General features: G+C 38.7%; 2 protein-coding genes across 3 annotated transcripts; one reads left to right on the forward strand and one right to left on the reverse strand.

The window, feature by feature from the left end:
* Nucleotides 1-2,164: 2,164 nt before the first annotated feature.
* LOC107804710 (uncharacterized) lies at nucleotides 2,165-5,893 on the forward strand. Its single transcript, XM_016628643.2, has 6 exons — nucleotides 2,165-2,636; nucleotides 3,796-4,048; nucleotides 4,174-4,210; nucleotides 4,737-4,842; nucleotides 4,930-5,040; nucleotides 5,539-5,893. The coding sequence occupies exons 1-6, from the start codon at nucleotides 2,421-2,423 to the stop codon at nucleotides 5,653-5,655; spliced, it is 840 nt and encodes a 279-aa protein (XP_016484129.1). The 5' UTR covers nucleotides 2,165-2,420; the 3' UTR covers nucleotides 5,656-5,893.
* Nucleotides 5,894-6,660: 767 nt separating this feature from the next.
* On the reverse strand, nucleotides 6,661-9,174 carry LOC107804709 (cytochrome b-c1 complex subunit Rieske-1, mitochondrial). 2 transcript variants are annotated; one of them, NM_001425913.1, is made up of 2 exons: nucleotides 8,841-9,174; nucleotides 6,661-7,483 (listed from the first exon to the last, which is right to left on the reverse strand). In NM_001425913.1, the coding sequence occupies exons 1-2, from the start codon at nucleotides 9,013-9,015 to the stop codon at nucleotides 6,840-6,842; spliced, it is 819 nt and encodes a 272-aa protein (NP_001412842.1). In that variant the 5' UTR covers nucleotides 9,016-9,174; the 3' UTR covers nucleotides 6,661-6,839.
* Between the last annotated feature and the right edge of the window lie 2,851 nt (nucleotides 9,175-12,025).

The following is a 12,025-nucleotide window of genomic DNA, read 5'->3' on the forward strand; positions in this document are numbered from 1 at the left end:
AAGCCATTATAACATTGAGGTTTAAATTATTAATTGTTGAGATATTACTCCTTGTTGAGTATTTCTCAATTCGTTTTATTATTATTGAGATTCTTGTACACATTGTGGTTATGCCGTGGGCTATATATTATGGTAACCATGGAATTGTTGATTTTGGTAAGTTGTGGCATATGGGCACATATGGTACGAGATGTTATTGTGTTGTGATATTGATGCGCATGCAGCAGTATAAGGATAGGGGTTGATCTGCATGCGGCGACATAAGGTGGGATTTATGTGCGTATTGCTAGCAAAGGAATTACTTGAAGCCACGCGGTAACATAATGGGGCTAAAGCGCGTGTAGCTATTTCGAAAAAATGTATTCAAATATATCTAAATGTAAGGCTCACGCGGCGATATAAGGAAAGATTGTGATTGAAATTTCGGAATATGAATATGAGGCGTGATACCTCGGTTGTGATTCTTGTTGTACATTTCATGTTAAAAAGGCTTGTTGGTTGAACAGTTTTTTGTTATTTTCTTCATCATCTTTACTTATATTTGTCCGTAATTGATTACTTATTGTTCTCATCATGTGTTCACTTCTCGTTGTCTTTCTTTCTTTAAATTCTGTTATTAGTCTACACTATTGTACTGCTTTGTTTTCATTCATTTCCTTATTTTTCGTTATTGGTCTTTATTATACTCTGTTCAGTTTAACTTGTCCTAGACGGTGTCCTGATCTAGCCTCGTCACTACTCCACTAAGGTTAGTCTTGATACTTATTGGGTACCATTGTGGTGTACTGATGCTACGCTTCTGCACATCTTTTTGTGCAGATCCAGGTACCTCGGAGCGTGCTGGTCATTAGTTAGCTGATTTTGAGTTGCCGGCGGGACTTCAAGTTATACCTGCCATTGCGTCCGCAAGCCTCCGAGTCACCTTCGGTTATCTTCTCATTACTGTTTATCCTATTATCAGACAGTGTTATATTAAAGATTTTACTACATTATGTAGAGCTTATGACTCAGTTCCACCGATTTTGGGGATTATGTTGTTGATGTTCCATTTTGGAGTTATTCTGAGCTTCATCATTTTATTCTATTATCTCAGTTTTGTTATTTCTGTTAAGCTATCAATGAATGCTAGGCTTACCTAGTCCTAGGGACTAGGTGCCATCACAACATCCTAAGGTGTGAATTTGGGGTCGTGACAAGTTGGTATCAGAGCTCTAGGTTCATATGTATTACGAGTCATAAGCAAGTTTAATAGAGTCATGCAGATGGGTACGAAGATGTCTGTACTTATCTTCGAGAGAGGCTGCGAAATTGTTCGGAAATTCCACTTCTTTGATTCCTCATCGTGCGAATTTGTTGGTTACGAAATCTGAGTCTTATCTTTCTATTCTCTCACAGATGGTGAGGACATGCGCAGATAGATCCGATGATCAGACACACGCGCCCCTGCTAGAGCCGCGCGAGGCTGGGGCCGGGGTAGAGGCCGAGGAAGGGCACGTGCTGCAGCCAGAGCACCTGCCCGAGCAGCGACTAAGGAGCCGCCAGTAGCTCCGGTTGGGGAACAGGCGCGCGAGGCGCCTGTTACTGCCTCTGGACTTCATGAGACCCTAGCACAGTTTTTGAGCATGTTCAGCACTCTAGCTTAGGCGGGATTGATTCCCCTTGCACCAGCCACATCTCAGGCTGGCGGAGGAGCGGAGACTCTCGCGGCCCTTACCCTAGAGCAGCGGGTCCATATTGATCCGGTCCCAGACGTCGTCCCGGCAAAACACGTTATTCCGGTTCAGCCTGAGGTCAGGCCAGAGGAATCTGAGGAGGAGCAGAGGAGACTTGTGAGGTTCAAGAAGTATGATCCTCTTACTTTCAGTGGCATAGCTACCGAGGATGTGCAGGGTTTTCTAGAGAAGTACCATCGTATTTTCCGCACCATGGGTATTGTAGAGGTGAGCGAAGTTGCTTTTACTACATTTCAGTTGTTAGGAGCAGTGTATCGGTAGTAGCAGGCTTACGAGGAGGGTAGGCTAGCTGATGCAGCCCCAATGAGTTTATACAAGAAAGCCCCTTGTTCCTACGGCTTGTTAGAGCTGCACATGGTACAACGTTTGCAGCAGTGTTCGTCCCCCCCTTAGCCTCTTATATATAGTATATAGTAGTAAAAAATAGGCCGCAACACTAATGGGTTTAGGAATTGAATATTGGTGAACTGACAACAAGCTTGTCTATCCCAGATAAACAATATTTCATTCCCAGCTACCAAAAAAAAATTAAAAAAAAATCCCAGCCGGAACCTCTAACTTGACTTATGGCCTCATTCTGGTGCTTCAACAAAAATGAAATGAACAAATAGCGCGTTGATTAACTGGTACTTATACTTAGCTCTGCTTCTCCTTCTTTCTTTCTCATCAAGTCGGAAATAGAGAGAAATGAGCTCGTATTTGCGCAAGAAATTCCAAAATGCTTTTGGTAATGGTTCCTCAACACAGTCCCAGAATGCCAAAGACGAGATTCCGTACCCGGCTAACTCGGATGCTGAAACTGATTCCTATGACAACAACGGCAATAAGGAAACTGAAGAGATTGAGCGTAGTAAAGTCGGAATCATGAGAGCCCTTGTCGAGAAAGAAGATCCCTCCGCTAAGGTCTGCTTCCCAATTCTTTACTTAGGAATGTTTCCAGTATTGAACTATTACTCTTGGCATCTGAACATTCTAGGGCCAGAAAATGGCAATAATTATACTTTACAGAGAGAGAAAGGGAACAGATCACCATGGACATACAGTCTAGCACTACTTTCCCCTTGAATACAATTCCTAATTTTAGTTAGTTGGTCTGTAAATGTAACTAAAATTAGCCCATTTCCTACATTTGATTTGCTTACATGTTTTTCAAGGAATCAACTTGAAATTATTAACTTGCTAGTAATAGCGGTTGAACCAAGAATTCATATAAGGGGTTTAAAAACAATAGAATGTCAGTCATGGGATTTGAACTTGTGACCTCAAGCAATTTTTGGAGCCCTTTGCCGCTTCACTAGATTTTTTCCTCTTATGTCAAGAGAATTTAATAATTTATATATAACCAAACACAATCGTATTTTGCTTTCAACGAAGGGATTCAATTTTTCCTCAACTTAGCTCCACCATTGGCTTCCGCACGTTGTAAAAGTGGCAAAGGAAACAGCATTCGCGTGATGCTTTACCCAAAAAAGATTTGTTTGATTATCTCTTCAGAAAATAGGGGAACTAAAAATCTTTCAGTATTAAAGTTACTAGAAATCTCTATTTGAGATAACATCTAGCACAGTCAAATCATACATATTTCCTACATCCACCCTTCCTTTCTCGACTTTTCCTGCTTTATATGCTTGTGGATTGGAAGGAGTAGGCTTCTTTTGCTAAGATACAAAAGATGCTGCTGCTTATACTTATGAGGATAGAACCTACTTTAATCAGTCTGAAGTGAGTTGTCCAGCTTTTTGGTTCTACTGTTTTTCGCGATAGTCTGACACCGGCGTTAAACTAACCAGTGATGGACCTGTGCCTGATTATAACATATCTAACTTTGGTGTTAAACTAACCAGCAACGGATTTGTTCCTGGTTACTGGTTAGACCCACTTATAAAATAAATAAGTAGCAGGCAGCCCAGTGCACGAAGCATCTCGTGTTCACACAAGGTTTGATGAAGGGTCGAACCCAAAGGGGTTAGACCCACTTATGTCTATTCAAATTTTTTTAAATGTTGTTTTCCATGGTTTTAGGTTAGTATCAATAGTCTGATTTTCTGCTTTTAAAATGCAGGGTCTGGATGATCAGATGATTTGCAGATTTTTACGAGCTAGAGATCTAGATGTCGAAAAGGCTTCTAATATGTTCCTCAAGTACCTGAGCTGGAGAAAGGACTTTGTGCCTAATGGCTGCATATCTCCTTCTGAAATATCAAATGAGCTTGCGCACAATAAGGTGTTTATGCAAGGACAAGACAAGATAGGGCGCCCTATTGTTATTGCATTTGGTGGACGACATAAGCAAGCAAGTGTAGATGAGTTCCAGCGTATGCATTCGTAAAAACTGAATCATCTATCTGTATCTTATACTTTATATGCTCAATAACCTAACGACCTTCTCTTTTGGAAAATAAAGCTGACACTGAACTAACATGTTCATCCTTCAATACAGGTTTAGTCACGTACACCCTTGACAAAGTATGTGCTAGGTAATTCGGAAAACATATGATCTTTCTCTGTTTTTTTATTTTTTTATTTTATGAGTATATGATCTCTCTCTGTTTCCTCCCACCTCCCTCCGTGCATATGCCCTTTACAATATTTCCTTTCTGCCTTAAGTAGAAGAACTCGAGCTTGAAGTCCTTAATCAAATGTAGAATAAGCTGGTGTATAATTTGGACCTAATATGACATGTACTTTATTCTCATGTTTCGATCAATTTGAGATAACAAGTATAGACTGCAGCATTATGGCACGGACTCATTTCTTTTGATCCAGGCAATCTCATAATAACCAGGCAAAGCTCAAGGGGTCCCTTCTAACCTTGTAATTACGCCATCCCCCTTAAAGCAGGGGATTGTCTATCTTAGTTCTCTGTGCCTGTCGACCTGTCTGTTCCTTTCGGTTATCTATCGGATTGTGTTTGCCTGTCTACCTGTTTGTTCATATTCTTTTTCCTTTTCCAAGTTCTAGCTTATGACATTCGGTGTTTGGGTTTTCGGCATATATTTGTAGAATGCCAAATGAGCAAGAGAAGTTTGTTGCCATTAGTGACCTGGAAGGATGGGGATATGCCAATAGCGATATTCGTGGATATTTAGCTGCTCTTTCAATATTGCAGGTTCGTTCCCCAGCATGTCACTCAAGACACAACTAACCAATATAATCATAATTTGGAACCTCATCTTTCTTTTTGTGTCAACTTCAGGACTGCTACCCTGAGAGGCTAGGCAAGCTATTTATAGTCCATGTCCCTTACATATTTATGACTGCATGGAAAGCTATTTACCCTTTTATCGACAGCAAAACAAAGAAAAAGGTAACTAATATCGCATGAAAGGTTATTGACCCTTTATCGACAGCCAAAAAAAAAAGGTGAAATTAGTATCCTCTTGAAGATTTTATCAGTACTTTATAAAGAAATTCTATTTGATAACAAAAGCCCTATATTTCCTTTCTTTAAACTTTGAAGAAAGAAACTACCAAAGAACTCACAGGAGTTTCTGCTATCTTTCAAAAGTATCTTCATTTATCTGCATCATTCCCTTGAGTGGGTGACATTTGAATTGGTTCTTTTCACCTCCTTAATCCATATTTACCTTTTGTGGGTGGGGTTGCGGGTTATGGACTCAGATTCTAAAACTTAATGAACAGTTTTGTCTGAAAAGTCTTCTTTCTGGGACCAAGTCTGTTGGGAAACTATTATTGTAACTTATCTTAGTGTAAACATAATGCTAAAAGCATGGATAGACAGAGTGATATATGAGTCTGATCCTTTTTATTGTTTTTCCTCTCTTTGAAACATTCATTTATGCAGATTATTTTTGTTGAAAACAAAAAATTGAGAGCAACTCTTCTACGAGACATTGATGATGACCAACTCGCTGACATATATGGTGGCAAATTACCATTAGTTCCTGTTCATGACTGCTAAATGCAATGCCAAACTGATCTTGCTTGTCCCTTCAGCTTGGGCATGACAAACTGCCATAGCAATGCCCTTATTCAGGAATCTATAATTGCAGTGGTTTAGTTATGACTTAATGCCCTAGGAGCCATTACAACCGCATATTCTCATTTCTAAATGATTCGTGGATTACTATATTGTATTTTTATCGTCTTTTAACTGATTCTCCTAATTAAATGCAAACTGTTCAGGAATGTTAGCCAAACTTCATGAGTAGAAACTGTTGTCTCCATCTGTTTTTGGTATGACCGAGAGGAAGCATAAATGATAAAATACCAAGCTCTAACCCAGCCACATTGAAAATTCGGGTAATAGGAAGCCACTTTCTCATAGACGTAGCTTTGCATTCCTTTAAAAAAGCTTCAGGGGACTAAACTCTGTGGAATAAACAAGCGTGTTCAGACTGTCCTTATTTAAGCTCCGAGTTAAGTTGGAGGCAGGTGTCTCAATCCCTTGTTTGATACAGCAGTGTTTGTTCAACTTGTGTGACGATATTTGCTTTTGATATGGTACTAGATACAGCCACTCACGGAGAGACTTGATTTCCAAATTTTAACACGCGGAAAAGGAGAATTGAAAAAGGGAAGGTAGTTGCAGAAGGTGCATCTAGCTTCAAGAAACTGCTTAGAGAGAGATCTCACGTAGTGCTTTTCTTTTTAAAATTTGCACTTCAACGCAACCTGCTTAGTGCCCTCTTAGCAGCAACCTGCAGTCTGCACCAACTCCACCCGGTAAAGATATGCAGCATGTCATGGCTGCGCTTAATGTCCAGTTTGCACCGATGAATACCCTCATAGAGAACAACTCACATACCAGAGAGGCAGAGACTAACTACAGTGCACCAAAGAAGACCTCTCCAGAAGAAAAATTATTCATAAATCACAAACAGGACTCATGCCAAGAGAATTAATAAAAAATAAAAATAGAAAACAAATTGCCAGCAAATCTGGAAAATGCTTAGCAAGCAGCCAGCAAAATTATTCGCACAAAAATCCATGATCTACCCAGAACTGGTGGGCAAGTACAAATCCAAAATCATAACTCACAAAGTTAAACATAAGGAATTAAAGAAATGTGTATATGGTTTTAGTCAAGTTCATATTTTGGTTCCAGCAGCTACAATTTCCCACAAGTACAGCCTTTTTACCTACTTAACCAATAAGTAACTTGTTCTCCTCCAGGAAACTATAAGTAGGCACCTCCAGATTATATGGTGCAGGTCCCTTGCGGATCCTACCAGAGATGTCATAATGGGAGCCGTGGCAAGGGCAAAACCAACCACCAAAATCACCAGCATTTGGCAAAGGAATGCACCCAAGATGGGTGCATACCCCAATAACCACAAGCCATTCTGGATTCTTAACCCTCTCTGCATCTTGTTGTGGATCGCGAAGGGAGCCAAGATCAACACTGTTTGCCAAACTGATGTCGTCCTCAGTTCGGCGCCTGATGAAAACAGGTTTGCCACGCCACTTCACAGTAACAGTTGTACCAGGTTCAATGCTGGAAAGATCCACTTCAAGTGAAGCAAGGGCAAGAACATCCTTACTGGCAGACATGCTCAAAACAAACTTAAGAATCAGGAGACGCATCAATGAGGCGTAGACAAACCTGCCTCCTGTCAAGACAAAGTAGGCAAATGCACGTTTGCTTGGATCACCAGGCGGATAACGCTCATGGTTGTGCTCGTCATAAACAATTTTTGATGTGGGATTCTTAATAGCAGCCACTGTGGGTGGAAGATCTGGGACTAAACCCATATCATGTGCAGGAGAAACTGAATTAGATGAAAACCCTGAAATAATTGAAAAGCTGTTAGAAGTAACAGATGCCGAACACCAGCAAATTCCAGAATTTATCATGGATAAAGCCAAATCAAAAAAATGACATCAAGCCAACATCAGACGGAAAAAAAAAAAGCCTGATCGTTCAGACACTAAAGGCTAACTATCTCAGCCAACTAGTTCCCATCCATGGATTTGGAATGTTTGCATGTAATTAAAACAAATGACATGAAAAAATTCTTCCAATAACCTTACCAGGCGCTATTATTCACAAGATCTGATCAGACTTAGGGCAACGGACAATTTGTAACTCGTCAACCCCACCCCAAAAGACCAACATTTAAGATGAGATGCTTGTTGTTGCAGTGGTAGAAGGATTAGAACTCAGTTTTCCCTCGTTCATAAATATTTTTTTAACATTTCGAAGCAGGAGTTATAGTTAACTTTAGGCGTACATGAGCTAATAAATTGTACAATTGAAACTGCAAAGCAGTTGAAGTTTGCCAATATAAATTCATCCGGTAAGATAAACTAGAAGTGTTTCGTTAGAGAACTCAAATTATAGAAACTTTGCCTCCACCTTAAGTCTATGGTGAGGTCTAGAATAGTTCAACCAATAAGTACAGCCCAAAGTAAACAAGCACAGAAATGATTGCAGAAAACACAAAGAAACAAGCACACTGCTATCCTCGTAAGAGACTAATAACTATAACTGCAGTGGCTAGTTAAGAATGATACAATAAATAGCTAGAGCAAGTGTGACCTAGCTGTCAATGAAACTGGAATTGGATATGGAAGACCAGGGAGCAAAAATTCTAGGTGATTTCTTCCATCAGTCTAAGCCTTAACGGACAGAATTACTCAACATTTTGCGATGGTATGAGATAGCAGATACTCCATTAAAATTTAAATAGCTGAGGTGCATCCAAGTTGGCCTGGGCACACTGCTATCCCGTGAAAAAGAAAAACGAAAGAGCGACACAGTTAGCATTAATGAGAGATCCCAGTGAAACTAAATGAAAACATAAAATGAACCAGACAGACGTGCCTTATGGATGTTGCAAGATCAAACACAAATCAAATAAGACTACAGTGGGACCAAATATACCACCGGTACATAGAAAGTGGGATCCCACTTGCGGCTACCGTAACATAAAAGTCGCAAAATATACCATGTGGAAAGTGGAACATAAAAATTGCATTAGAACTAAGCTATAATTTCCTTATAGAAGAAATTAGCTACAAATTTCAAAGATTGAACCTTTCGCGAGAAAACCTAAGACCGACGCATAATTAGAATTAGCAATTATCGTATTTTAGGATGAGACAAAATCATTGAATTAAAAGAAAATAAAGAGGGAAACAGACCTCTGGTATGGTGGAGAAACACAGAAGCGAGAGAAGGAGAAATGGATCTGGGGGAAGAGGAATCGTCATCAGAACTGAAATGATTTGCAGAGATGAAAGCGGATGAAGATGGAGCGGCGGAGCGCACGGGCCATCGCGATAGAGACGAAGCCCTCCTCCCAGCTATCCTCAGCATCTTCTCTTCTCTTCTCTTCTCTTCTCTTTGGGTGAGCTCGTTATCAGCCTAGGGTTTCGCTTCGTAACTGCGACAGAGAGCGGTGATGATTTTTGAGACCCGGGGCAAGATTAACAACTTTCCCTTTTCTATTTTCCACTCTCATCCTAAAAGGTTGGCGACCCGGTCACACTACTTTTCTCCTTTTTGTTTTTCTCCTTTTTTTTAAATAATTTTTTTGTTTTTTACTTTATATCAAAATTAAATCGAAAAAGGCCAAAATTACCATTAAACTATCGAAAATAGAGCAGTTTTACCCTCTTTATTTTTTTATACCAAATAGGTCCTTGCCATAAAAAAAAAGGGATCATTTTGCCCTAAAAACTAATTGATATCCAGTTGAGCGTTTAGATCAATTTAAATAGGGAAAAGGGCCAAATTTGCCCCTCTAATTTCTAAAATGGTATATATTTAACCTCCGTTATACTTTGGGGACAAAAACATCTTTACCGTTAGCAAAGTTATTAAAAATACCCCTATCTTTAACAGAACTCCAGCTGGGACGGAAAAAAAACTTAAAAACATATTTTTGCCGACATGGCTACTTATGTGGCCATACATTTTATTTTTATTTAATATAGTACTTGTCTTCTTCCCCAAATTTGGCTTCCTCCATGGCTGGGCCTCAAGCTTCTTCTACAACAATTTTAGAGAGAATCTTTTCAAGTACGTTTTCTCTTTTCAAGTACGTCTGCTGCGTTCACAACGAACAAAATCAGGCATCAAATTACAAATTAAAAATATCAAATACACAACTCAGTTCGCTTCAGGTTTTGAGAGATTTACATATATTTTAAAAAATAAAATAAACAAGTTTCTATCCTGCCAATTATCCTCTCTCTCTCTCTCTCTCTCTCTCTCTCTCTCTCCCCTACAGCCTCACCAATTTGAAATGCAGCGGTAGAAATCAATGCTCTCGTTCCTCAAGAGACCTTTGTCGTAGGACTAAAGCTCCGACAGTAAGACACTCAATGGCCAAAAATTTCCAAATCAAAATATTGTTACCAAAAATACTCTGATTTCTTCCACCATAGAGCTTAAGGAGGAGATTTTGGGAATTGAAACTCTTCCTGAGAAGGTGCCACGTCAGATTTTCTCATTCAACAATGGCAATGATGAAAGTAAGTCTTCTATTTTCTCTTCTATTAAGCACAAGTTTATCAGTAAGGAAAATCGCAGTTCACCGGTATCTATGTTTTTCGACATTTATTTTTATTGCATTTTATTGCTTACAAATTTTATTGTCCTAAATCTCTGCTTTATCAAGTTTCTTTTTTCTCTGAAATTGTTGTAGAAGAAGCTTGAGGCCCAGTCATGGAGGAAGTCGAATTTGGGGAAGAAGACAAGTGATATATTAAATAAAAATAAAATATATGGCCACGTAAGTAGCCATGTCAGCAAAAATATATTTTTAAGTTTTGTTTCCGTCCTAGCTGGAATTCTGTTTAAAGATAGGGGTATTTTTAATAACTTTGCTAATGGTAGGGATATTTTTATCCCCAAAGTATAACAGAGGTTAAATGTAGACTATTTTAGAAAGTAGAAGGACAAATTTGGCCCTTGTCCCATTTAAATATAATATACATACTGACGTGGCTGTCCAATATGGCAAAAGAGCCCTCCTCCTCCTCCTCCTTCTTCTTTAAAGAACCCTACAACAATAACAACAACAACAACCCAGTGTAATCCCACAAGTGGGGTCTAGGGAGGGTAGGATGTGCGCAACCTTACCCCTACTCTGGAAGGGCAGAAAGACTGTTTCTGATAGACCCTCGGCTAAAGAAGATGGAAGAAGCCCTGCTAGCAAGTAATAGTAAGACAATATATTTAGAAAACTAAATTGAAGATAGCAATAAAGAATATGAAAGAGGTACCGATAGCAAGTAATAGCAAGACAATATATTTTAAAAACTAAATTCAAGATAATAATAGAGAATATGGAAGAAGTATTGCTAGCAAACTAAGGAAGTACTGATGGCAAGTAGTAACAGAACAAGAAATGCAATAATTAAGAACCCTAATATCTTATATTTATGAACTAGTTCATAAAAAGGCTCTCACTCCCATTAATTTAGTGTCAATGACACGAGTTAATTTTTTAATCAAAAAATAAAAATACCCAATTCCAGCTTCTGATATTTTTCTGGATCTTTGTACTATTTTTATTTAAAATTTAAATGTTAATTTCAGGAAAAAGTCATCATTAACGTTGACAACCTGATTTGGATTAAGAGAAAATTAACCAATAATTTAATTTTTCTTAGTAAGTTATTGTTACGACCCAAAAACTACCTAGTAGTGGTGACACCTAACCCAACCATTTAGGTAAACCAAAAAACAGTCAACACAACTCTAATGAAATAATAAGCAAGAAATAATTAGAATTTTCATACAATAATCGAAGGATTGGTAATACAAGTCATGAGCCACTAAGACTTAGATTTACAAAGCTGGTATGAAAATAAATACAACATCCGTTTAGAACACACATAAACAGAATACAAATCTAAAACAACCAAGAACAAGTGGTAGATATATCCTAAAAGCAGGTACATCTTCAGTGTCAGCTCCCATCATCCACAACATCTCAGCTCCAAGATTTGTATGCAAGGTGCACAAGTGTAGTATGAGTACAACCGACCTCATGTACTCAGCAAGTATCATAACTAACCTCGGCGAGGTAATATAAGCAATAATTATAAATGATACTCGCTAATCACATGTACAATTCATAATTCCAACAAGTACAGAACAATAATATGATCAAGTCATGAATCACAGATTAAACCACTTGGTGCACACAATAACTCAACGTACTCTGCTCAATCAATAATCCAGCATATAAAGAGGATATACAAATAAATCAGGTAAACAACCAAGGAAAATTGCAAGTAAAGATGAAATGCAATGACCAAATCAAACACTGGCCAGATTTTCCTCAAAACACAATAAACGAACCAAACCACTGATA

This window comes from Nicotiana tabacum, chromosome 23, assembly GCF_000715075.1.
Source record: "Nicotiana tabacum cultivar K326 chromosome 23, ASM71507v2, whole genome shotgun sequence".
Lineage (NCBI taxonomy): Eukaryota > Viridiplantae > Streptophyta > Magnoliopsida > Solanales > Solanaceae > Nicotiana > Nicotiana tabacum.

What these genes read in the sequence shown, in the direction of transcription:
- LOC107804709 (NM_001425913.1), bottom strand. Translation starts at nt 9,015, where the DNA reads ATGCTGAGGATAGCTGGGAGGAGGGCTTCGTCTCTATCGCGATGGCCC. An exon ending in GTTTCTCCACCATACCAGAG is followed by an intron (nt 7,484 to 8,840) that starts GTCTGTTTCCCT and finishes CAATTATTTCAG; the next exon opens with GGTTTTCATCTAATTCAGTT.
- LOC107804710 (XM_016628643.2), top strand. Translation starts at nt 2,421, where the DNA reads ATGAGCTCGTATTTGCGCAAGAAATTCCAAAATGCTTTTGGTAATGGT. An exon ending in CTGCTCTTTCAATATTGCAG is followed by an intron (nt 4,843 to 4,929) that starts GTTCGTTCCCCA and finishes TGTCAACTTCAG; the next exon opens with GACTGCTACCCTGAGAGGCT. An exon ending in ACAGCAAAACAAAGAAAAAG is followed by an intron (nt 5,041 to 5,538) that starts GTAACTAATATC and finishes TCATTTATGCAG; the next exon opens with ATTATTTTTGTTGAAAACAA.